The 26,865-nt window shown below is 46.2% G+C and overlaps 1 protein-coding gene across 1 annotated transcript; it reads left to right on the forward strand.

Moving 5' to 3' along the window:
- Positions 1–1,969: 1,969 nt before the first annotated feature.
- NR1D2 (nuclear receptor subfamily 1 group D member 2) lies at positions 1,970–25,928 on the forward strand. The gene is made up of 8 exons (XM_059486804.1): positions 1,970–2,224; positions 5,590–5,850; positions 7,799–7,887; positions 8,710–8,854; positions 10,459–11,075; positions 14,286–14,471; positions 18,253–18,463; positions 22,827–25,928. The coding sequence occupies exons 1-8, from the start codon at positions 2,209–2,211 to the stop codon at positions 23,021–23,023; spliced, it is 1,722 nt and encodes a 573-aa protein (XP_059342787.1). The 5' UTR covers positions 1,970–2,208; the 3' UTR covers positions 23,024–25,928.
- The last annotated feature ends 937 nt before the right edge of the window (positions 25,929–26,865 follow it).

Below are 26,865 nucleotides of genomic sequence, written 5' to 3' on the forward strand. Positions count from 1 at the left end.
CTCTGTGGAATGGAGTCCATGCACCCATGCACCAAGGAGCCTCCCTTGAGCACCACAAATGGCCTGCAGGCCAGGTGGACCTTTGGTCTGAGTGCCAGTGCCTCCGTACTCATCTCTGGGTGCTTCCACCACCACCTGCAAATTGAAGCCTTATCCAAAAGCAAGAGTTCTGTAGGGGTTTTTTAGCACACCCAGTGCAGTTCTGTAGGGTTTTTTTTAGCAGACCCTGGGGCTGACGACCCGCCAGTTAATAAACATTACCCAAACATCTCTTTTGTTAAAGTCCAAATATAGCATTGGAAATCCCAGAGACACAGAATACAGAGAGAGAGAGAGAACTTGCTCTGCTGTTGTTCCTGATGTCCAAGCTGGTTTTCTAATAGCATTTGATGTATTCACTACCTTCTGCTTTGAGTCTGTAGGCCAATTTAATCTGTTGAGAGGTTTGAGATGCCGTGATAGGCTGATATCAAATATGTTTTATTTGTGCTCTGTCCACAAGGACCAGCAGCCAGGCAGAGGAGCGAGCCAGAGCCCTGAGCACGGGAAGGGAGTGTGGGCCATTGTGCCCTGCACCTGACCGTGCCCAGGGCAGGCAGCTCTGCTTGGCTGCCAGTCATGCAGGCAGGGACTGTACAAGAGCCCAGAGGGCAGCATGGCAGGGCTTAGGAAATGTAGTTTAAAACTGGTATGAGGAGGAGAACTGGGAATATGAGGAGCTTTTTCGGTAGGAAATTGGGGCTGGGGAATGAAGGGTCTGGAGATAGTGATGGATAGTGAGTGTGGACCAAGAGGAAAGCTGTATGCCTCCCAGCTGCTGACCACGCACAGGAAAATGGGAAAACTCACCCTCTTACCTTATTTGAGAAGCAATGAAGCTCACACAAACTGACCTGTTTACCTAATTTGAGAGGAGAGGAAACTCACCCAAATTAGGAGGCAGTAAACTACATTTAGCTGCATTTAACCTCCACTGGCTAACCTCATTTAACTCCACTGCCTTGCTCTCAGTTTGGAGGTCAATATAGTCCATGAAGCCACGCATCTGCCTCTGAACCCCGGAGTCAGGGAGGGCCAGAGCTTCACTTTGGGTTCCGTATTAGCTTAATGGAGAGCATTCCCCAAGTTTCTGCTCCCTTTTTTGTTGTGGTGCATTTTCTTCGCGGGTTTCCTTCTGGGAGCGGGAGTCTGGGGGCCCCGGTGGGGGCACCCCTGCTTTAGGTCCTCTGGAGGCGCATCCCTCCCCCGTAGCGGGGGATCTGTTCCCAGGGACATCACTGCATGGTATAAGGTATTAGAGGCTGGAATCGCTCTGGGAGTGACAAAATCACGACCTGGCAGAAAACAGGAGAGACGGAGATTGGGATGGCCTCTCCCTATGGCGGCAGAGGGAGAGACTATGGCTGCAGCGGTGTGTGTGCGCTGCCGAGAAGGGTCTCTCCCGGATATTCCCTTTTCCAGGCAGTGAGAAAACACGCGGTTAAAAGGGCACGGAGCGCTGACAGTTGGAATTGGGAGCTGTCAGATGCCCGTGTCGGGATAGGAGGGAGCTCGTCAGCTGCGGCAGTCACAGCGGTGGCATTTCCTGCCGGTGCTCAGCGCCGGAGCAGCTGACACACACACACACACACACCGCCGCCCCTCACCTTGCCCCGCGGCCGCGGTGGGCGAGCGCCGCTCCGGCTGCGGCTGCGGCAGCGGCGGTGACCCCGGCGGGGCTGTCCCGGCGAGGGGCGGGGGGAGCCCGCTCGGCGCTGCCCCCGCGGCCGCCGCCGCCGCAGTGCCCCGCGCTGCCGCACGCTCCCGCCGCACGTGAGCGGGGCCGCCGGCGCGGAAAGTGTGTCACTGGGTGAGGGGGGCGGCCGGGGGCGGGGCGGGGCGGCCGCCGGGGCGGGGCGGGGCAGAGGCGGGGCGGGGCGGGCGGCGGTGCCGCACTCGCTCTGCGCGGCTCCCCGAGAGCGCTTTTGTTGTAAAGGGGAGGGCGCCGCGGCGGGGACGCGCACCCGCTGCTCTGACAGGAGACAGCGCGGTCGCCTCCCTCCCTCTCTGTGCCAGCCAGCCTCCCGCCGACTGCATGTAGGGCTGCGGCGGGGACACGGAGCTGGGAAGACAACGACCGAGCGGAGCCGCGCCGCGCCGACCGGAGCCGAGCCGGGCCCGGCGGAACCCAGCGCGGCGCCGCCCGTGCCCCTGCGGGAGGAGGTCGCCATGGAAGTCAGCGCGGGTAAGCGAGGCCGGCCGCCGCGGGGGGCAGCTGTGCGGGATGGTCCCGCGGGGCCGGGCGGGCGCGGGGGTGCGGGCGGGGGTCGGCCGGGGCGCGGCGGGGCGGGGGGAACGCGGCGGGCGGCGGCGCTGCCCGGCCCCGGCCCCGCTGGTGGCCGGGACGGCCCCGCGCCGCCTCACATGGACCCGCCGGGCGAGCCATGTGCGCGCTGTGTTTACGTTCCGCGCGGCGCGCCCGCTCATTGGCCGCGCGGGGCGGTGACGCGCGCATTGCATAATAGCGGCGGGGCGGCGGCGCGAGGCGGCGAGCGGCGCGGACACGTGAGGCGCGCGGGCGGCCGCTGTTTTGGTGACCTACATTCGGGGCGGCGGCGGCGGCGGGGGCGCGCCGGGGACACGTGGGGCCGCGCCGCAGCTGCGGCGCCGGGCGGCCCCGCCCCCGCGGCTCCCGCGGCTCCGCCCCCGCCGCGGTGGAGCGGGGGGTGTCCGGGCGGCCGGCGGCGCGGCGCGATGCGGGGGAGTGCGCGGGGTCGCGGGGGGACACGCGGTGCGGCCGTGTGCGGCGGCGGCGGCGGCGGCACGCGGCCCGTCCCGATGCGCGGGGGCGGTGTTGTGTAACGGGGAGGGGGCGGCCCGGGGGCAGCGCAGGGCGGGCCCGGCTCTCCCAGCCCCGGCGCCGCGTGACCGCGGCAGGGAAAAGCCGCAGCCCCGGTGCGGTGGAATGGGGTGAGGCGGGAGGGCGGCTGCGGGCACGGCGAGCGCGCTCCCTTCCCGCTTTGTTAGCCGGGGAGATCGGGGCTGCCCGCGGGGAGCCCCTGCAGCCGCAGCGTCCCGCAGGCCGGTTGGATCGCCCGGGCAGCTCGCCGCCTGCTTGGCGCCCCTGCGGCGTTACCGCTTGCCCGATCTGTGTTAATGGAGCACCAGCAGGTTGCGGTGCCCCCCGCCCCATCCCTAAAGTAAATCCCGCCAGATAGAGTCCAAAGGGTCCTTGTCGTCGAGCCGGCGGTGCCGCCGCTGCAGCAGCAGTATCGCGTAGCCCAGAGGACTCATTTCACCACCCTCTGGCAGGTGGGTTCCCTAGGAAAATCCCTGGCAATTCCCAGAACCGGGGCGGCCTCCCCCACCGAGCAGCCCGGTGCCCCCTCTCTGCGGAGTGCCGGCGTCCGTGTGCACGTGTACGTGCTCCGTGTCTGTGCTCTTTGTTCTGAGATGTCACCCTGCGCTCTGCGTGAGAGTCAACTTTTGACTGCTGACCAAACAAAAGCAGGGTTTACAGGGAAGTGTAATTTCTAAAATAACAGAAAGTACGAGGAATTGCGACTGTGACGCTGGCAAGCCTGCCAAGCTCTGTAGGGTGCCAGAGCAGCCCAGCTCTCTGGAGCTCCTCCAGCTCTGAGGAGAAGAGGGGTGAAACTGCCCCACAGGCACACACTTTCTGTGCTCCTCGGTGACATTGGCCCTACCCTTGAGGGAAAAGAGCATCTCTTTTACGAGCAGGGTTTAAAGATAATGGGGCGCGGTGGCAGCGTGGAGAAACGTGGAGCTCCCTGCAGGGGCTGGCTGTGCTTGCTTGCGTGTCCCGATCTGCCCCTGCCGATAAGGATGGCGCCTGCTGGGAAGCCCGGTGCCTCCCTGAGGCCAGGTGAACAGTGAGCTTTGCCCTGGCACCTGGCAGAGACGCGTGCGGCGCTGGGGGATGGCACAGACCTTTGTCAAACAGGTGGTGCCTTAGCCCAGCACGGGTGCCTGATGATGCCTTGCTTCTCATGCCCTGGCTGAACTCATGACCCCCCCCCCCTTGCCAATCCTCCTTTCTCCGAAAACCTGATCCGGAATGCGTGCTATGCTGAGTGGAGGATTTCTTAAAAAAAAAAATAATAAAAAAAAAAATCTGTGCAGGACCAGCCCGTGTGGCAGGGTGCAGGGACACTGCTGTCTGGGAACGTGAGCAGTCTGTCTGTCCTGCACGTGTCACATGGCCCCTTGGTCTGACTTCTGCTCCCAGGCAGCGCTGCCAGGAGCTCCTGGGCTGTGTCCTGTTTAGGGAACCCTCCTGCCAAAGGTTTACTTGGTAGAAAAAATGAAATGTTGAAGAGGAAGTGGGCCAGCTTTGCTGCTGCAAAGGGACCGTTATGTCTAATAAAAGTACTGAAAAATTGTAAGTCAGAATTGGTCCCTGCAAGCAGTGATGTTTCAGGGTTGTATAATACCACTGCTTTTTATCTGTGAGGAGGGTATGGCTGATGTAAGATGCTACAGCCTCTGCCTGCCGTGCCAGTTATATTGATCAAGGATTCTACAGACACCAGTGCTTTTCTCTTTCAAAGGCAGGCAGTGCATGGCCCTTTTAAAGTTTTGAATTCTTACTGGTGTGTGGAGTGCCTTGCTGCAATGTCCTGAGTCATCAGTGAAGAGAGTCTACTGAGCAATAAGGGCATAAAATGTAGAACATACTGAGTGTAATTTATTTAAACAGTTTCATGGCTATGACTTTTGAAATTCTTGAGTGAAATATCAAATGTTTTTATATTGACTTTTGAAATGCTGAGTCTTGGAGACAAACTCATATGAAGTGCAAACAATTTCTCTTGCTTACGAGCAAGAAGAAGGAGCCTGTGAAAAGCCAGAACTGCTCCCAGATCTGCCTGAGGACAAAAAGCTGTTTCATAGGAGGGATTCTCAAGTGTGTCAGATTGCAAGATGCGGCAGGACAGAGGCTGTTTGCAAATAGCAGCCTGGCACTCGGAGTTTAGCTGCTGCTAGGAAGGCTACAAAGGCTTGCAGTCCGTCAAATGGCGTTCAGTAGGCTAACCAGACTGCAGTGCTATTTCCTTCCCTTGCCCCCTTTCCTTCTGCATCGTGAGCACCTCCCAGCCCTTCCTTTCTGTGCCTCTGGCGTGTAGCCTGCATGAAGTCTTTCTCTCTGCCCTATTTCTGTCCCTAACCTAGCTTGTTTGCATTCTGGCTCCACAGCGCTGTAAGATCCTGTCTTGGCTCTGGCTCCAGATGAGCTCTGCTCAGAGGGTGGCCAGGGAAACCCTCTCTGGGTCACTCCATGCCCTGTCCCTGCTGCCCCATCCTTCCAGCACCATGGCTTGTTGCTCCATCTTTTGGTTATGCCATTTCATCCTGGCCTGGACCAGAGGAGGCTGGTAGGATGGGAGAAGGGGATGAGGCAGACTGGGAGGTCAGCGGTAGAAAACGAATGGAGACAAACAAGCTTGAGGGAGAGAGGGAGGGCAGGGAGTGCTCCCAGGAGCACGTAATGGCTGATCTGGTGGTGCTGGGTCACGGCGTGGCTCACATGGCAGCGGTGCATGTCTGCTGGTTATGTCACTACGTGCTGCCTTTTTTTTCTTGCCTTAGGGGGTGTGATAGCTTACATCAGCTCTTCGAGCTCGGCATCTAGCCCAGCCTCATGTCACAGCGAGAGCTCAGACAGCGGTTTCCAGTCGTCCTCTTCGCCTGTTCCATCTCCTCCAAACAGCTCCTCCTCGGAAGGCGGATGCAATGGCCGGAGCAGTGAAGGCTCTGACGGGGCGCCCAAGAGCGATCGGCTGGAGGAGACTATTAAAACAAACCAGTCAAGTGTTGCTGGTTTGACAAAAGGCCATAATGGAGTCACAAGTATGTTTGGTGCCAGTTCCTGAAAACACCATTTTCCCCTTCTGTGTTACAGCCCCGTGTGTTACAACCAGGTCTCCCTTTGGCTTGTGGTGTAGGTGCATAGCAAAGCCTCCATGTTTATCTTTTGGCATTATGTGTGTGGTAATGCATAAGGTATTGCCATTGCCAATGCTCATACGATGGGGGTCCCATTGCTGCCAACCTCAAACAGCCCATAAATACAGTCCAGCTTTACTTCAAATTGTCACTAGTGAAAACTGATCTTCGGAAAATCAAAGAGTCTGTTAAGAAGAAGTGATGAAGTAAAGGTGATATAATCAGAAATTGCCTTCAGGAGTATTTATGGAGCTGTCTTGGAAATCTAGTTTTTCTGTTCTTTCATACTCTGTCCCCTGCTCCTTCACCTTCCCTCCCCCACCAGCTGTGAGGAACAAAATAAATTACCCAAGCGTAATACTTTTATAGCTGTGGGTGGAACAGTTATCTTTTTGATTCCAAGTCATAATTCTGTGGATGTGAAAAACAAAATACTAATAAACTGGAACTAAAGAATGGCCTTTTAAAATACACATAACAATCTATCTCTACATATTTACTTCACACTTCTTTTGGTAATCAGAAAAGATCAGTGATAGAGAAGTATATTTGAACAGTTTTGGAAGGGCAGGATTCAAAATAAGTATTGGAATGAGTGATTCAGCAAACAGCTAGAATTTAGTCTTTTGGAGGCTGAATTCTTTTACTGGCAGAACTGTTTTATTGTTTTGGATTGTTATGAAGCTAGAATAACTGTCTAATAGTTCTACCTCAAATAGGTTTTTTTTTGTTGCGTTGTTGTTTGGGGTTTTTTTTTTTAAGTATTCCTATCTTAAGTTCTTAGTAAGAACCTTTTTTAAAAAATTCTTAAGTAACTAGATTTTTGGTATCAGGGCAGAGGTTCCTGAAATGAAACCTGTTGTAAATTGTTCAGCTAGATAGGTAACTTTTTTAGCTCTGTACTAACTATGCTTAAAAAAAAAAAAAAGAAAAAGTTGTGGTTTGGCTCTTTTTCTTTTTGAAAACCTTAAAAAAAAAAAGGTTTTAGTTCCACTTTACAAATGAAACCCAAATGTCAAATAAGTTACTCTTCTGGTAGAATATGTTTCTGTGGGACTATTTCCAGCTGTCTCTGTTGAATTAAGGTAACTTTGTGGTTACTAAAATCACTGGTAAAATTCTCATTGGCTTCAGTGAAACCCATGTTAGACCAGCACTAAGAACTTGCAAAAAAATTTTATTGACAAGCTGAAATAAACTAGGTGGGGAAAAGCTTAAAAAAACCCAAGCCATGAGCATTTTTATGGGATTGAGAAGGTATTTTCAAGTTTGCAAGCCATTCTGGGTATGCACTCAAATGAGTGGTCTCTACAAATGTAGATATGGCTGAGTTATCCTAAATTGTTATCAGATAGGTACAGTGTATAGCCAGTGTTGAATATATTCTAAAGTGTCCTTTAGTATTTCTGGTTTTTAAGAAAAAGTATTTATTCTCTGTTGGGGAAACTGTAGCCTTTCACAGGCTTTCTTGTCCTGATGGAAAAAACAGATTGAGCCTGAACTTTGGTGGCCTAGTTAACTGAATGGTCCTTTTAAAAGTGCTTAAATGTAAGCAGACTTTCTTTTTCTGCTGCTGAGTGCAGTGCTACTCTGGCAGCCCAGTGAATGTGTGCTTTCTCCCTGTTTGTTTGAGTGCTTCATGTTTGTCCTCTTTTCCCCCCACCCTTGCACTGGTACCTTCTGAACTGTTCAGGGGGTTTGTACATTCATGTTGTCTGTTCTTCGGCTGTATTTTTTCATGTGTTGAACTGACCTGACATATTTCAATTTAAGTCCAGGTTTTAAAAGCTGGAAATGTGTTCCTGCGGTTGTCACTGGTTTCTATATCCTTGACTTTTTTGTTTGATTCTAGAATTTAATGGCATGGTTCTTCTTTGCAAAGTCTGTGGAGATGTCGCTTCAGGATTTCATTATGGTGTTCATGCCTGTGAGGGCTGCAAGGTGAGCTATATTTCTGCTCACCTTTCTGCTGGTGAAATGCTCAAATTCTCCCCATAGGGGAAAAAGGGGTGATACTGCCAAAACAGGTTTTGGTATAGCTCTCTGTTAAATATGAGAAATTTCAGAAGCTGTAGGGAACAGGCAAACCGCTTAGGAGTATACAGCATTTTCCAGACTCTGCAGTACTTTCTGTTCCCACCCCTTGTCCAGTCCTGCCTGACTTGGAGCGCACAGCAGAGAGCAAGAGCTGGAAGCAGAGGTGGTAAGGACCGTGTCACGCAAGACATGTGCATGTTAATGGCATTAACAGATAGTGGGTGTGAGTTGTCACCTGGGCTGGGACACAGAACAAAACAGCTTTGGAAAAGCAGTTCTTTACCACGAGGAAAGCCAGAACTACATATGTGTTTTCTTAATCTGTAACATTGCAAACTGCAGAGATGGAAGTCAGAATAAGTTGTTTTGACTCCCACCTTTGCACTTGATGTCATAGGTGTTTGAGAGCATGTCTTAGGAACTGTTGGTGCAGTGATAGGGGTAATATTGGAGATACTCTGCTCTTAGGTGCTGACTCTGCAGGGAGCGACTTAGCATCTTCTGTAATTAGAAATCATAACTAGTTCACATTACATACAGATCACACACAAAGGGGAAGTAAGTCATGAGGAGTACCAAGTTCTTTAAAATCTCTTGGGGCTGATGGCTCTGAAGCTGCTGATGCGATGCAGTGAGGTTTACTGTGCTCGCAGAGACACGAATCTTGGTGGAAGCATTTGACATGTGCTGTAATGATAGTTGTGGGGTTTTTTTGCTTGTTTACAGGGTTTTTTCAGAAGAAGCATTCAGCAAAACATCCAGTATAAGAAGTGCTTGAAGAATAACAACTGTTCTATAATGAGAATGAATAGGAACAGATGCCAGCAGTGTCGTTTCAAAAAATGCCTGTCTGTTGGGATGTCAAGAGATGGTACGTTCCTGTACTGAGCAGGGATCCTCTGAGAGGGAATCTGCTGCCCACCTCAAAAACAATTGCTGAGGTCTTAATGACAGCTAATGCAGCCAAGGCCTATTGTCAAGGAGAGGTTCCCTGTCTGAGAGCATTTAGTTCAGCTTGTCTTTTTGCTCCATGAGTGTCCTGGGCTGGTGAGGTGGTACTGCAGGCAGCTGCAGAGCTGACCTCTCTGCCTGTGGAGCTGATGCAGTGGGATGTGCTGCAGTGGCCTGCTAGGGGGATGGTTGTAACAAGTGTCTCAGTTTTTGTTTAATGTTAAGACTTACAGCTGTATCCTACCTGAATCTGAACAAGACTCATATTTTTCTTTTTTTTTTTGTCTTTTGTTTTTTTTTTTTTTTCTATTTTCTTTTGTTACTATTACTTTTTCAATGAAAGGGAATTCTGCCCAACCTGATAGCTTTAGAGTAGTCACCATAGAGCCTAAAGAGTTAGCTTTGGGTGTATAGGATGAGCATGTATCTGCTCCTTTTTTTTTTCTTTCTTTCTTTCTTTTCTTAGAGGGAGAGGAAAGGCAAGGAGGAAATGTTGATATCGGTCTGTGCCTCTGACCGCCTTGCTTGCTGTCCACTCCTTGAGCCATTTTAATAAATAATACTGAAAGTGTAGTTCATTTGTGTGCTACAACTTACTGCCACAACCAGAACTCTTCCTTCTGTTTCACTTTTAAATTTTCTCTGGGTGTTTATTTCACAAGAACTAGGAATCTCAGGCTGTTAATAATTTAGTGGGTGGAGTGCCAGAACTTATTTTAAATAATTGTTCCGAGTTCTTGTCGTGCATAGGAGTTATTTCATCCCCTAGGCGCTTGTTTGCGCACAAGGTTGCACCTGCTTTAATGAAAGAGAGTTACATTAATGACGGACTGCTGCATAATTACATCAGTCGAAACTGGTTATGAGCCCTTGTGCGGCTGCGGTTGGACAGGGTGGTAGAGGCAGTTGTAGATTCCCTAGGACAGGGTCAAAAGTGCTGCAGCCACAATGATGCCCATCCCCTTGCCAGCAGAAAGTGTCCTTTTCAAGTCAAAGTTACCAAGAAAATTTGCCAAGGTAAGCTTCATTCAGCTTTGATTCTCTTGTTTTGGTAAGTTACGTAATTGATCCGTAAGGACCTGTCTTGTAGGACTTCTATGCAAAGATGATATGAACTGTGTTTACATTCAGCTAATTATCAGCTCATGAAGGTGTGCTGATTTAATAAAGACACTTCTGCAGTTAACACAACTATGTGTATAATGCATAGCTGCATAGCCAGGGTTGAGGCAAAAGGGGAAAAGGCATTACAGACTGTGTGCCTTAGAGCTGCCTTCTCCCTAAACAATGCCATACATTTGTATTCATGCCAGTCCTGTGCCCCAAAAGCTCTTTAACTTCACTGGTAATACCCAAGCTGTAGTATTGGTGAGAGCAGTTAAAATCTTGCCTTAAAAGACAGGATTTTTTTGTTGGGGTGTGTTATTTTGTGTGTGCATGCTAACGCTTTCAGGACTGACTTTTTTCTTTTTTTCTTTTTTTTTTTCCCCCTTTCCACCACTATCCGTTTCTCCACCTCGGTAGCTGTTCGATTTGGCCGTATTCCCAAACGTGAAAAACAGAGGATGTTGATTGAAATGCAGAGTGCCATGAAAACCATGATGAACAGTCAGTTCAGCGGTCACTTGCCCAACGAAGCATTGGCAGAACATCAAGACCAAGCACCTCAAGAAGATCTTTCCTCCAAGCCCAAACAAGAGCGAGAAACTATCAAAAGCCCTTCTCCCCCTCCTAGTGCTGACATGGCCAAGGAGGAGGTGATCGGCATGGTCACCAGGGCCCACAAGGACACTTTCATGTACAACCAAGAACAGTCCCAAAACCCAGCAGAGATGATGCAGCCCCAGAGTGGGGAGAGGGTGTCAAAGAGCACCGAGCACTACATGCTGAGCAGCGAGCACTGTGTTGGTGGCCTTGGTGGCCCTCAGTACCCTGACAGGGAGCAGCACCTTGGTGGACAGTACAAAGGGAGAAGCACAATGCATTATCCAAGTGGGCACCCTGTGTGCTTCACAAACAGCCACTGCATGAACTTCACCAGTGGTTACACTCAGCGAATGTGTGAGAGGATCCCAGAAGATGGCTTTTCTCCAAACAAGAACGCCACTTACTCTTGCAGCACTGGAGGAAGAATGCATCTGGTATATTGATATCAGTTGTTTGATTTGACTTAGTTGTTGGTGGGTGTGATCCAGCTGTGCCTCAGTAGTCAGTGAAGCTGCACACAGTTGGCACAACTGCTGAAATTTTAAAGGGTGACACAAGTTTGATAGTGCAAATTGTGATCAGGGACAAAAATGGCTCAAGATGTGAAGGATTTGAAATCATACAAGTAATAGGGTTTCTTGGCTTGGTTTCTAGCTAACTGAAAGTAAAATAACATCAAAGAGTATTGGCTGAAAAAAAGTCATGGGTTTTTTATGTGACTTGACTTTAAAATGAAAACAGGAGTTTATAAATTCCCCTTTTCACTTGGTCCTTTTGAAGACTTTACTTTCAAATAATCTGTACAGTCAGAGGTACTGTATTTCCTTTAAGGGTTTTAAGAGCAAATTTCTGGGGTCAAACCCCAGGGCTAGGATTATAAGCCAGTCTACAGGCCTTACTATGGGCTTTAAAATCTCTGTTGCAGGGTAGGCTGCTTTTTTGGTGATTTTTTTATTTTATTTGTTTTAATGAGGCTGTGCATCCTTTACACTGTAGAACATGTTCACATCTGAACAGAGGCAGGGGGAAGATGCACAGTTAAACCATTAGAGAGAAGTTCAGGGTCTTCTCTGTAGTACTTATGCAAATGAGGCTCTGGACACACTTCTGGGTACCTTAGATGACTTTGCTAGATCATTTTCTCACTGAATTCCTAACAAGGATGCTTCCTGGTTTTTTGCATATGGGTGTTGGTTTGGTTTAGTTGGGTGTTTTTTTTGCCTTTGCTTAACAGGTCCCTCTCATTTGCCTTGCACCTGCTGTTTCTCTGCCATTCAGGCAACCAGTTCTGTAAGCCCCTTAAAATAGATTGTCCTTCTCTTTATCACTGGAGCCTGGGATGACAGAACATAACATCCTCGTTCTCATCCTGCGCTCCTGGTGTGAAGCGCGAGCCCCTGACCTTTCTGAGGTACTTGAGCTGCCAGTGTTTTTCTGCCTCCTACTTTGTGAAGATCCTTCACATGTTCTTGAAGACCCCCAAAGGTCTCCACAGTCAAGGTGTTTATTTTGGTGCTGCACTTCCATGGGGGCTTTTTTGGTTTTTTGGGTTTTTCTCAAAAAAAAAAAAAAAAAAGATCTTTTTGTCTACTGCATATATAGACCATGCCATCCCTAGCAGGGTCTGACCTTAATTGCAGACTCCAGACTCCAGGTGCTGCAACATGGCAAATAATAATTCCTAGCCTTTTCTTCCTTGCAGGGAAAGTATGTGGTGTCACTACAGCGGCATTCTTGGCACTCCTGAGAAGCTGAGGTTAAGCCTGGCAGTATGGGCGGGCAGGGAGTGGTGCTGCCTTGCAGAGACTCAACCAGTCAGGTTGACCTGTGCATGGCAGCTGCAGGCAGGAGTTAATCAGTGATCAAGAGACAAAGCCATATCCAGCAGAGCACTGCAGCTCCCTCCCCGCCCCACATCCCTGATATGAATGAGGGTTTTGCCCAAGAACTCAGTGAGTTCAGAATCTGACCAAAATGAGTCATCAGCAATAAGGGCAAGTAATTAGGCTCTGAACCTGTATGGAGACAAATGTTCAGGGGTTTGGTCGTTTTTACTCAATAACCCTGTAACCAGAAAAGCAGAACAGGTCATTCCTGAAGAGGTTCCTCTGAAGAGAACTGGTGACTGTACAAGCTGACAACTGCTTCCATAGGAAGCCTGTCAGAGTTCAGGGAGTGCCTGGATGGAACTCTTAGGCATATGATTTAGTTTTAGGTGGTTCTGCAAGGAGCACGGAGTTGGACTCAATCCCTATGGGTCTCCTCTAACTTGAAATATTTTGGTTCTTGGGCTGAGGTCTATCAAGAGACCACAGACACAATGCACTGGGTGTGGAAGTGGTAGTTTCCCTTTGGGACTGAGTGCCTGTGGGTAAGGGTATGCTGTTGTAGAAAGAGAAATTGAGGTGATTTTTGTGTCCATTACAGAGCAGGGTACTGAACCAGACATTCCTTATTTTTGGAAAGTGCTGTATTTATAACAGTACCTATGTGTGAACCATTGCAATATCACAGGCAGAGCAGTGGTTGGCATCTGCTGTCCTTTTGGTTGTGTGCCTAGACCTTTTCTTTTGCCAAAATATTAAGTCTTGTAATCTTGGGACCTCCCACGCAAAGAATTGCTAGGCAGTTACCATATTCAAGATGCCCTGAAAAAATAGCACAGCTCTGAGGAATTGCTAATTTATTTCACTGTTTTCTCTTTGTTTTGCTGACATTATGGAGGATTACATACACCATTTAGTATACTTGTGAGGAATACTTAAAAGGAATTTTTGTCCTTGATGGTGACAGGTGAAATGAATATTAAAAGGTTTAAGCTTCATTAAAAGATGTAAATTTTAGAAGCTAGAACTGAAAATATCGCAGAGCTTCTGGTTGGATCTTGCAGAGGGAATTTATTGGCAGTCAGCCCTGACTGATATGTCTGATCTCACTGTAATGGATTCAGACTTTCCTACAAAAAATTGCTGTATATTTGTATAAAAGAAAGAGCATTTTATTATCTTGTGACTGAGAAATACTGGAATACCAGTTCCTTGGTGTTCTCCTTCAGTGATACAAGTAAAAGCAAACTTGCAGAAGAGGGTTATCCTTGTAATGAGGGTGTAAACCTGTGACTCAGGAAACCAAGGCTTGCTTTCTTGCTCTGGTGTTGACATCTTTGTCGCCTTGACTGAAGCACTTCAGTTGCCTGCAGAACAAGAAAGATAGGAGAATGAATGTCGTAGTGACTGTGAGATTGCAACTGATTGATTGTGAAATTGCTATTTACTGTGAAATTACAGGGATAATACAAGTAAAGAGAAATTCAGATGTCAGAGCAGATCAGTTGAGATCAGGGAAGAATAGCATAACCTTGGTTGTGTCAGGTCTTTTGCAGTACACAGTGTTGTAGCTTCCAGAGTTAACGAATTTATAAACAGATTGCTAAAAATCCTGTGGATTTTTTTGTTTGTTTTAAAGCAAGGGGAAGAAATCCAGTTTCTTTGGGAATGATTGATGAATACTGATCTCCTTTTTTCTCCGTGTCATTATTGCAGACTTTTGCTGAATAATAAACGTGTTTCTCTTGAGTATTTGTCAGTATTTGGAATGATGATACCTTTAAAAGTTGTTTTCTGTCTGTGTTTTGCAAACATCAGGTCTGCCCAATGAGTAAGACTCCCCATGTGGACCCAAACAAGTCTGGCCATGAAATCTGGGAAGAGTTTTCCATGAGTTTTACTCCTGCAGTAAAGGAAGTGGTGGAGTTTGCCAAGCGCATCCCAGGTTTCCGAGACCTCTCCCAGCATGACCAGGTCAATCTTCTGAAGGCTGGGACCTTTGAGGTGAGACCACTGTGTGTGTATTCCAAACCTGACAAGCTGTGCATCAGTCTGACCCTGTACAAATAGAACTGGGGTGCATCAGGTGAAACCACCTTGTTCATGGATGCTCTGAGCCTTCTCTGAGGTGATGGTGTCGGAGGGATCTGTTTGGTCAGACTTTGGTGACCTGTCCTTCTTCCGCTGAGCTCAAAACTACTCAGCCCTTCTACTCTTCCCTCCTTCCTGGACGTGAATAAATGCATAATTATGGGTTTCTAGCTACCTTTGCTTACTCTGGAGAGCTGTACTGCATCTGAAAGGGTGGATAGGTTAGAAAGCTGTCTGACTTACAGGTGTTGTCAAGGAATGTGTTTACTGCTCTGCATGTCCTTCCTTGTGCCACTCTGCTTCCTGCAAAAGCCAGAGTATCCAATCCTGTCCAGTCCCCACTTAGGTGGCACCTTGGGAGTGTCTGAAGCACCCATGTCCAATGCAGTAACAATGATAAATACGTGTTCTGCTGCAGCTCTGTAGATGCTGTGTGCCAGCTGCAGCCTGACTTACTCTAGACTAATCCCACTAGGTCCTCGTGGTTAATTGCATCCACTTGTGGTCATGACGTATATGTGAATTAGTGGTATTAATTTGGAAATGATACCACAGAGCTTGGTGCTGTTTTATAATTAGTGACCTTCACTAGATGACCTTTACATCATGTTTTAGTTGCCCTTCCAGACCCTTGTGTCTACTGGAGACCGTACATGTTTCATAAATATTCAAATGTGAAATTTTAGTAGAGAGAACACATTTCATAAATATTAAAATGTGAAATTTGAATAGAGAGGGTCAGAGGAGCCGAAGTCCCAAGTATTTGGTGTTACTGTGCTTTTCTGGGGAGTGTAGCATTGGTGATGCTTTTGCTCTTGTTTACATTATTTACTCTTTCAAAGAGAGATGCTGGATTTTATATTTACCTGAAATGAAGACATTTCTTGTGTGATGTGTTGGGTCTTCTGTCTGCATTTATACAGCTCAGTTCTAAAATGAATAATTGTTGGGTTGGAAGATAAAAGTTATACAGGAAGACTTGTTGCCTGGAGTCTCTTAGTTTTCTTGTTTCCTTCATTTTGCTGTTATGTATTTTTTTCTGTTATACTTACTCTTGACCTTTTAATATTCATCTACAACTCCTGTAGTGAAAGGACTGTATTTTTGCTTCTGCACTACTTTTACCTTTCACAAAAATGTTGGTTCCTTCCTCTGGAAAGGAGGAGGAGAGTGAAAAATTTGGCTTGAACTGTCTCTATAATGTAAAGCCAAACTTTCATGTTTTGCAAGTAAAGCATTTTGTCTTGGCCTTCCTTCACCTGAAGCTTTTCTCAGGCCTCACTCCTGTGCTTTTTTTGCTGGTTACAAGCCCTGCTGATAAGGAGGTTTCTGTATCCAGGGAATTAGTAATAATGTATGGCTGCATGCTTGTCACTATTCACTTATTTATAAGAAACATTAATGATTCCTGTTGGTGAGCTACAACTTGCAGTTAAAGGCCTATGTGGCATCTTAGCAACAGGAAAAAAAAATAAGGTAGGGCTGCAGAACAGTGGAGAAAAATCCACAACAGGATTAACGAAACCATTGCAATAGAGGCAGAAGCATCTTGAAAGCCTGGTGCGTTCAAGGTCATTTCTGTCTTCTGGGTAACTGAACCAGGACATTCCAATGTCTGCATGTTAATAGAAGAACCTGAGTGAAAGTGCTGCCTCCAGGTCTGGTATGGCTGGCTTGGCACTGTGCTTCTTAGCAGTTCATGTTTGAGGAGTGCCTGTTCCTGTGAGGGTACGAGGACACATGGAGACAATGTTGGTGCAGAAGCTGCACAGCTATATTTATATTCACACACAGGCAAGCTGTAAAGGTCTCTCAGAACTGGGAGTACTGGGGAGCTCAGTGTATCGTGGTGGCATTTGCATGGCTTCTTCTGAGAGCCAGCTCAGAAACAGCACTGAGCCTAAAATAAGGAACTCGACTGGTTTTGAGTGGGCCCTCCTCCACCTCCCCTCCAAATGTAATTGATGGTAGAGCTAACAAGGGCCTTGGATCCCTTTGAGTAGTGACTCAGATTTGACTACAGCTGCTAGGGACATGATCAAGCAACCTTCCAGAGTGGAGGTTTTTATGTGCCTGTGTTGCTATGGTCAGGTGATAGGATTGACCAGGTGTGTCCTCAGCATGCACAAGTATGAGCCTGGTTTGAAGTGAAGTGGGATGAATCAATCCTGTGCTATGCCATAGTCCAAACTGTTCTTCTTTGTTTAGAATGGTGGCACTGAAATAGGTGGGGTCTTTACCTAGGAATAAGTCAGCGCGACTTTATGGGCCTCAGTTTTGAATATCAGCACTAATCCTGGTTGCTCCTGTTATTTAAAGATGTTTCTAAAGCCCAGTTCTATAGGGAGAAAACCATTTTGAACTGAAAGGTTGCTGGATACCTGGTGGGTCTGTGCTAATGCACAAGTTCAGCTTTGTCTGCCTGCCCTTTGCCTGTTTCTGTTGTATTCTGATGGCTTCTGCATCTGGGTTTCTGCACTCTGTAGTTAATGTCATCAAAGGACAGATAGCTTAGCTGACCAAAGTGGATAGTATATAGTGCTCCTCTGTCCATCGAGGTTGCTGCATGTTGTTTGGCTCGTTAAATTTAGGAGCAGGTCATGTCATGTGCATGAACAGTGTTTGAATTCTCAAATATTTTTGTTTGTTCTGAACGCTCCTTTCTTTAAGCTTGTCAAAGGTACTAGTCTTTGAAAACCTGGTTCTCCTCTCACCTGTAGTAAACATTTGAATTCATGCAGTTAATAGGGCAAATGAGAAGAGACAGCTGTCACACCAAGAGATTACAGTGAGTCTGAAGTTTTAACCAATGCCAGTTAGTTAATTTTCTTCAAATAAGAAAGTTGTTCTGTGCAACTTAAACCTTGGAAATGTAAATAAGGTTGTTGAACCTGAGCAAATGAAACTTTACAAGCCATTCCAGAGGGAAACATTCACAGTACAACTGAGAAACCACAAGAGAAATTTCAGCCCAAAGGGGTAAGTTTAGCACACCTCAACTGCTCCAGCCCAGGTGCTTGTACCAAAGGGGTATTCCCAGTTGCTGCAGACCAGGTGCCATCTCAAGCTGTGCTTCCCCAGCCTCTTCAAAGCTGTACATGTGGCTCCTTTCTAGCAGAGCTCATTAGCATTCCTGTGGGTACAGTGATGTGGCATGGTACTTTTCCAAAGAATGCCTAGGGGGCCCGATCATCAGGTGGTGTAAATCAGCATTGTTTCCATAGAGCTGCTCCACTTTATGCCAAGTGAGAATCTGGTTCAGTACCTTCATTTTGCTCCTCATGAGTGTGGCCCAGTAAACATTTCTTTTAATGCTCTGTGTGCCTTTGGCTGTTGTGTGGCTTAAGGAAATTGTCCTACCGGCATATTTATGAATGACATGGTCTGTGTGGCTCAGGCTGTCTGAGGCTTAAATTTTAATTTTCCTGCCTTTCATATGCTGTAGCCCCTCCCTTGCATCCACTCCCTAATTTTGTCACTTGTTTGTTTCTCTCAGATTACGGGGCCAGAGCTTGCACTGTGTTTTGCAGCTCAATAGCATGCTGACAGTTTCTGTATAGAATGCTTTTAGAATGGTTAATGAGACACTTCGAATGATGTTAAAAGGTTTAATTTTTTCTTTGGCTTTTCTACAAATGCACCTGCATTTATCTGGTTTTGTTGTTCTTTTTTTCCTTCCTTTTTCTTTCTCCAGGTTTTAATGGTACGATTTGCATCTTTGTTTGATGCAAAGGAACGTACTGTCACCTTTCTGAGTGGCAAGAAGTACAGTGTGGATGACTTGCATTCAATGGGAGCTGGTGATCTGCTCAACTCAATGTTTGAATTTAGTGAGAAACTAAATGCCCTGCAGCTTAGTGATGAGGAGATGAGTTTGTTTACAGCGGTTGTCCTGGTATCTGCTGGTAAGGAGAGAAAGTTAACTTTTGCACCTTTGCCAAAAATTGAGTGTGACTATTAAAAGTTTTCTGTAAAATGTATACCCTGTTATTTCATGTATAAGTGCACTTGAGTAGGTTTTAAGGTACTAGCAGCCTGTAATGTACTTTTTAAGATACCTAGTCTTTCTAATATTGCCTTTAAAAAAAAAAGGTGACAATGGGCGTATGTTTCCTACTGCTTTCTGTGTAATGCAAAAACGAATAGCTGCTCCATGGCCATTAAGATGCTATTTGTCTGGCTCCTCTGAGTTTCACAGGACAGCATCACTGAAATTACTCCTGACTTGCACAGCATAAGTCTGTGGTATTTTTGCTTCCCAGTGCTGTCATTTAAGTCTGTTGCGTATTTTGCTTAAGTCTAAATCCACCAGTTTGATCTCTGCCTATGTCAGCAAGAAAGCCCCATCATCTGCATCGTGACTTCTCTCCACTAAAGGCCTGCCAATCCACTGACATCTTCACCAGCCTCCTATCTTGTTTCAGTCCCTGGATAGACAGAACACCCTGGCCCAGATTCAAAGAAGGATTAAGCACCTACTTCTGCAGTATTATCTCAAGCCTCAAATTAGGTACATTAGCTCTGCATATAATGCCTGGAATGCAAGATGCAGAATCCCTGCTTCCTGGGTAAGAAGCTCTCCTAGGGGTAGGTAGCAGGAATGCTCACAGTGCCCACTTAGACAGCAAGGCCGCAGCTGGGAGCACTGAACTCCTTGAACAAGGGCAGCCCTCTCACATGAGCAATTTAGATCCATGTGTTACCAAGGAAGGGCACTCGGGCATGGTGCGTTAGGCACGTGAGGCCTCTGCAACAAGGTAGGACAGTTCAGTCTGTTAGCTTTGTGCATGGCTGAGCTGAAATGTCACAGCACAGGACAGGGCAGCTGTCGCTTCCTCAGGTTGTAAGCCATGATAATGAGCAGAGGGTGGCACAGAATTAGCAAGCTTCAAGGGCCAGAACAAATGGCAGTGTGAAGGAAACATGGCACTATGATCTGAAGGAAGCATGGAATCTGTTAATGAAAATGTTCAGGTAGCACAGAGAAACCTGAAGTCTTAGTTGCCTTCCCAGACTCTGGAAATTCTTGACAAGAACTGCAGGCAGCCTGTAAAATAAGGACTGACAACCAGGTCTCTTTTCTTCTTGTGCACTCTTACTAGGCTTACAGCCATTCTTCTTGCTTGCTCAGCTCCTGGGTCCTAGAATATCTCAGTCTCTGCCACCTGTTTTCAGTCTAAGTGGGTGTATCTGTTCTGTTAAATATGGTTCCAGCACAGTGCCATCTCCCCAGCCTTTAATGCACTGTGCTGATTGCCAGCTCCCAGCAGGGGTTGGCTTAGGGATGGCATGTAACATGTGCAGCATGTGGTGTCAGCAGGACATGCAGCAGGACAAAGAGAAGGTGTTTGGTATTCAGGGTTCTTGCAGTTGTTGAGGGTTTTTCAGGTCATATTTTGGATATTATTGCTGTCTATCTTAGCTGCCTCATGATCTGATCTGCAGTCTGATCGTGGCCTTCCTGGACATCTTCACAAAATTTTATAGGGTTTTATAAAGTACAGCTTTATTAGTCAGTGTTGGGGCTGTATTCCAGACACAAGGCTAACCCTGATGATCACTGTGAGTTCAAAAATTTTCAGAGCAACTTTGCTCTGTTACATGAGACTGGATTGAAATGCTGCAGTTGTTACTTTGCACAAGTGAGTGAATGAGCTGGCTTCATGCTCAGGCAGGTAGTGCAGAACAGAAGTGGCCTCAGCAGAGTTCCTGGGGAAGGTGCTTACAGTGAGAGGGAGTGCCAGGAGGAGAAGGTGCCCATAGAACTGAAGGATTGTGGGCATGTGTTGATAAAACAGATCTTGAAAGACAGATCCCTGCATCCCACTCTTTGAGGAGTAGTGTAACCAAAAAAGTAATTTCCTGTAAGGGGAGGTGGCACTTCATTGGAGATAAAGAGTTGAAGAACAGGATCAGAGATTGTCATTGGGATGCAGGCAAAGGGAAAAATGCCATAAGTGTAAGAAGGACTGAAGGTGGAAGAAAAAGGCCATTATGACTTCTTCATCTCAGAACTCAAGTTATTTTAGAAAAGACTGAAAGGAAGATAGTAGTCAAAATTTACATCAGTTCCAAAAGCAGAAAGGAGTGTGACTGTTGAATGTTGATTAAGTGATCCACAATATAAAGTACGGTGCTGCAGTAATAAAGATCTTTTTAAAGACTTTTAGTTGATTAAAACTAAGAAAAAAACAAAACCCACCAATGGAAAAAGAAGTTAGGTCTCTAAATACTGCTAGCTGGGAGAATGCTTGTGAGAAACATCTCCACTTAACACTGGATGAATAACCACTCTTAGGAGTAGTATTTAGAATGTACAGAAGAAGCAGGGGTAGTAGCAAGGACTGTTTGTAACTTTGTACATCCTCTCCTTCCCATGTCATATGACAAAGAAAGAAAAAGCAGGATCACACTTGGGTGGTGCTGAAGAATTATCTTGGTGCTGTTCCAGAATTAAAAGAATGCTTCACCTCTGGCTTCAGTTGGCTGGATGTGTTGAAGATGCAGGAGAGGTAGTAAGGTGGATCATGGCCACTGGAGGAGGAAAAGGCAGGGCGGAAGCAAAGCTGAAGGAATGTGGTTTGTGCAGGTCTAGAGAGCAGATAATCCCTTAACTAAGGGTCTTGCTTTGTGGTAGAAGAATATGAAGTACACACCCTCTATTATTCTCCCTTACTGGCATAATACTAAAATCTTCTGCTGGCCACTGGGAGCAACTGGAAGTGACTGAGAGGGGGTAGAAAGACTTCGACTAATGGAAGTGAGGAGGCTACAGTAACTCACCCAGGGCAGCCAGGAGAGGCTGGGCTGCATTCTTCCACCTTCAGAGGCAAGGCAGTGCTGTTCTCACTGTCCAGAGCTCTTGTGGAACTCTGTTGGGCATGTTCTGTGCAAATGTCACTGTACCTGCTCAGAATAGAGCAAAGCTTTTGCAGAGCAGGGGACAAGCAGGAGAGATAATTTAATAAATAAAGGCAGAGATGTCTCCTCACTCATGTTCTCTTGGACAGCAGCTGTCAAACCTATTGGACAGTCTTCACAGAAAAGTGGAATGTGTGCTAATAAAAATTGCTTCATAGTAACCACAGCTCCTAATTGTAGAAGATTCTGGAACAATCATCCTAAAGGAACAAAACACATGCAACTGCTTCAAGATGCATCCTTAATTGGATTACGTAATAATTTTTCCTATAACAGTAGGGAACTGCACTGAGTAGTCCAGGAGGACTTCCTAGCCTGTTCACCTGAGCAATCTGATGGGATTGGCACTGACAGCATAAGGAAGGGATTCCCACTCTTTAGGATCTGACTCAGTGTTACTCCAGAAAGCTGTTGTCATTCCACGTCCCAGTTCTGCAAAGTGCTTAAGAACATGTACACATCAAAGCACATTTCTGTTTGTGCCAGTCACTCGGCTCTGTGTGCCCTGCTGAATTTACATAGTGTTTAAGAAAAGAAGCTACAGCTTGGAAAAAAACCCAGCTACTGTGCATGATTATGTGGTGAGATGTTTTACTTAAAAATTCATCCTTTCAAGCCGCTTACTGAGGTTCCACCTAATGATACCAGGTGTGTTCAGATTAAATACAGCTCTCTTGAAAGCAGTGCTTCAGGTGTGGTGGGAGTGCAATATGCGAGAACACAATATTTGTCTTGATGTTGACATTCTTCTTTTCCTCAGCTGGGAATTTTTGGGTGCATCATGTTTCATTTTTTTAAGTGCTTCAGAACACACTTGGAAATAGTGCCCAGTCATATGAAGGGTTGTACTCCCTTTACCCCTGAGAATTCCATTGTGCAGATAACAGCTGTGGCTTGTCCAAAGTGGGATTTCCTCCTCAAACCTTCAGTTTAATTTTAGGATTCTATATCTAGCCTTAAGAAACATTTGAAATTTTTACTTTCATGCACCCTGTCTTTTTCCTTGGGTTGAAAGTTGTGATTCAGCAACATATTTAAACATTTGCTTCAATCTGTCATCCTCTGGAAACATGGGTTAGGGATCACAGAAATAGTGATTGAATGCTTCCAGTTTGGCATGAACTTAGTACTTTGAAAAGTTAATGCTAAATAACCTTTGAAAGACTTTCGGTGTGTGATTTAAAACTTCTGGCATAAGTATCTGATTTTTCTTGTGCTTGTTAATTTAGTAAGGGATTCTTGCCCTGGTTTTATGTTGCAGGCTACATCTGTTCAGTCAATTTTTTCCCCCCTACCCTCCTGTTTTTTAATTTCTCTCTCTCCCTCTCACCCTGCCCTTTTGTTTAGATCGCTCCGGAATAGAAAATGTCAATTCTGTGGAGGCACTTCAGGAAACACTAATCCGTGCATTAAGGACCTTAATTATGAAAAATCACCCAAACGAAGCCTCTATTTTCACAAAACTCCTTTTGAAATTACCCGACTTGCGTTCCTTAAACAACATGCACTCTGAAGAACTGCTGGCCTTTAAAGTTCACCCATAGGCCTTTAGGTCTCATTTGTACTTGGACTTGCCTCGTGTTAAACTGTTTTGTGCTAAAGTATGTATTTATACAGTTGTACCACTTGTTGGAGCGAGTTCACAGACTGTGAACAGTTGATAGCTGTCCCATAACCATGCAATAAAGCTTTGGCAGGTGCTTTCAGCTGGCGGCGGCGCAGCCCTCGGAATCGTGCACGGCATCCAGGCCCAGCTGTGCCCGCTCCTGCAGGAGAGGCTGCGGTGAGCCCGAGTGAATATGGACTCTTCTTTCATCTAGGAAAAAGAACCACCACTGCCCTCTCACCTAAACTGAATGCAGAGTAGCTGTGTATGTGCTTATGGAGCATGGAATGGGGTGGGAACAATCCTGTGCTAATAGGAAAATGAAAGAGCTGATTTAATTGGTCTTTCACTTATCTAATAGATGTACGTCTGTGTCTCTTGATAACTCACTCACTGTTGTTATTCCATTAAACCCGATGGAATGGTTTCAGCCTGCACCAACTCTTCACTGAGCGTGTGTTCATGCCATGTGTATATAATATAAATAGTTAAGTAGTGAGTGTTTATGGCTATATAAAGTACAGAGTTGTGTGTATATATGTGTATGTATATAAATAGTTCTATACATAAAGTATACATATAATTTCTTCACAATATTTTAAACTGTGAAGGAATTTAAACTTAAAACAGAAGGTGATCTATGGAAAGAACCAAATAGATGCACTTTGCATACTGCTGAACTAATTATCTGAGCATTTTTTAGAAAACATCAAATTTGCATTAATATGCTGTGTTTGTTAATTTAAAAAAAAAGAAAAACAACAACCAAGAGTGGCACTAAAGAGGCAGTCAGATTCAGCTTCCAGAAGGGTTTTGTAGAGAATCTCAAGCAGAGATGGTTGGTTGTGGCACTAATGAGATGGATTGTCCATTGCCACTGAGGTTCTTGTGTTTTGATAAAGGTTAAATAAGCACCAGATGCTCTTCAAAAACTTCAGCACAGCCAGAAAGAAACTGTCAGATTAATAGCAACGTCTGTCAGAAGAAGAAAAAATGGGAAAAATGTACCCATGGTTGCATTCGGGTGTATGTGTGTTCTGTGACTGTTTATTTCTTGCAATACATCATTTTGCTGCTTCATTGCTAAATGAGAATTGAAAACAGAAGTGTGAGGTTCCCCATGTCTTTTCTCCATTTGGGCTTTGTGGTTCCCATGCCTGTTCTTCTGGAGTTCTCCATTGGTGTGTGTGCATGTGAGCGTGTGTGATGTGCAGGGAAGGTGCATTAGATGGTCTGGAATGTTTTGGTTTTTTTCGTAAAAAAACGCCACAAAAACCAACCAAATAAATGGGACTTTTTTTTTTTTGTTGTTTATGCCAGTAGCAAATTACGGGGCAGATCCACAAGGCGTAAAATTCTGCTGCTTTTCCATCTAGGAAAGCAGCTCTCTATGGGGTTTTTTTCATTTGTAGCAGGACCTGGCACCAGAAAAGAGAGACTAAAAGAAGTCAAAGCAGTTGTGTTAATTAGTTACATTTATGTTTTGCTAACGTGGGAAGAAGATGCTCCATCACCCTAGTTCAGTGAACTTGCCTTAGAGGTAGCCCTCAGGGTCTGTAGTGTTTGGCTGCTCTTGGGAGGGCGGCTGCTCCTGGCAGTCAGGGCCAGGATGGAGGGAGCCTCCAGCCTGCAGAGCTCCTGCTGCACTATGGTGGGCTGAGAGAGCCCTCCTGCCTGTGGTGGGCTGAGAGAGCCCTCCTGCCTGCACCACGGTGGGCTGAGAGGAGCCCTCCTGCCTGTGGTGGAGCTGCAGCAGAAGCAGAGCCGTGCCTGCTGCTCAGCATCAGGATCTGGGATGGGAAGAAGAGAGCTCACACCCTGCATGCTCCCCTGGCCCTTGGGCTGGGGATTCCAGCTCAGACAGGAGGAAGGGGCTGAGGGCAGGCAGGGCAGGTGCTTGGTAAGGGATGGGGAGAGTTGAGCTGTAGCCTTGGCTGAGGAGCAGAAGAGCCAACCCTTTCCCCAGGCAGGGCTGTCCTGCTTCAAGCTGCTTTAACCACTGGGTAATGGCCCTTTCATACATACAGTTTTGCTACCCAAATGTTCTATCAGGGCATATTGTCCTAATTTCTGTTAACAGTCTGCATCCTACCAGTATTATTTGTTTGAGAGCTTCACTGAATTATGCATTGAACCATTCAGACTTTAGAGAGGACACAGTCACATGGTTTTTGTTGTTTATTTGCTGAAATGACTTCTTTGTAAACCCCATTTCAAACATGGAAATACAGTTAGCCCTTGGTTGTTTTGGGAGGGAAGAAGGCTTCTTACAGAGATTGCCACCCTACAGCTGTGTTTTGTTGTGTTTTGTTTTAATTTTTTTTCTTCTTAAAACTGTATTATTAAGCCTTTAGGAATGTATAACCAGGACTGAGTAATTACTGCTTATTAAATTTTTTTAGTTAGATTGACCATGTATGCCTATAGATAGATATTCTAACTTGTGCAATTTCATTTGAAATAATCTTCCTGTACATAATGGAAAAACTCATATAACAGAAAAAAAAAAAGCCCCAAACAGATTGACTGAACAAAAAGCTGATTAAAGTATGGTTCAAAAATGACCCATGTATTACAAACCCTAACTGGACTCTTAGAAGAAAATCTAAACTCATTGTGTTAGCTGTGTATTGTGAGCTCTTCTTTTACTGTGTCACTGGTTATACACTTGTTAAATGCTGAGATAATAGACTTCATGCCAGGCATTTGAGTACTGTAGATTGGGTCATTGCTGAAAGATTAATGTACTGTATGACTTAAATGAAATTTTTATTCTTGATTTTATTCTTGATTTTGTTCTTGTTTTAAAAGATTAAATATGGGCATTATGTCAGCAAGCTAAACTTGTGTGTCTGTGTTCTTTGTATTCCTCTGTACGAAATCTGGGGGGGAGGAGAGCACGCTGGGATGAACAAAGCAGAAGAGATTCTCTTCTGGATGAGAACATCAGCTGCTGTAAGGTCACGGGGCTGTGCTGGGGCACAGCAGCAGGGAGAGAGAGCCAGCACCTCCCTCTGTGCTACTGCTCTGCCTTCCCAGGTGTTTGGATGGGGTTTCCTGGTGCACTCCACTTGCTACAGTTACAGAGATTTTTTGGGTGCATCATTAAAATTGTTATTTTAAACACTTCATTAATTGGAGAATATAACGTTGTAACTGAGGAAAGGATAAGACGCTGAAGAGTAAAGCTGAAAAAAATACTATTTGGTTGAGACAAGTCTTGGGTTTATAAAGTGTACAAAAAAATAAGAATAGGAGGGGCAAAGATCTGTTATTCTTCCAGCTTCATTTCCTACTTTAGAGTGTGTGCTCTTCTAGGGGATAAGAGAAGCTTCTCTAGAAAATATTGTATCTACTGTTTTTTTTTTTTTTAAAGGTGCACACAAAAAAAGTTCAACAAAATTATTACTGCCAGCATTGGGAAAAAAATAACAGCACAAAAAAGCCTTTTTTTTTTTTTTTTTGGTGATATGTTTTCTCTGGTGCCATGTTTGCACACGGTTTTTCTTGTTGCCATGAAGTCTGAGCCCCTGTGAATAGTGTTACAAGGCACAGAGGTTCCAGAGCCTGGGAGGTCCTTGGGAAGAGCTCTTCTCAACTCTTCCTGAATGTCTATGCATGGGCCCCAAGTAATGCTTCCCTGTTTGGCTGCAAGAGCCTTACCACAGCAAATGGTGGGGGCAGGAAGGACATTTCCCAGCATAAACGTGATCCAGTTCCCCTCGCTCTCCCAGCCTCCCAGTGTGGCAAGATGCTCTGGGCTGGGAGCAGGAAGCACCT

The sequence above is a fragment of the Ammospiza nelsoni genome, chromosome 1, assembly GCF_027579445.1.
Source record: "Ammospiza nelsoni isolate bAmmNel1 chromosome 1, bAmmNel1.pri, whole genome shotgun sequence".
In the NCBI taxonomy this organism is placed as follows: Eukaryota; Metazoa; Chordata; class Aves; order Passeriformes; family Passerellidae; genus Ammospiza; species Ammospiza nelsoni.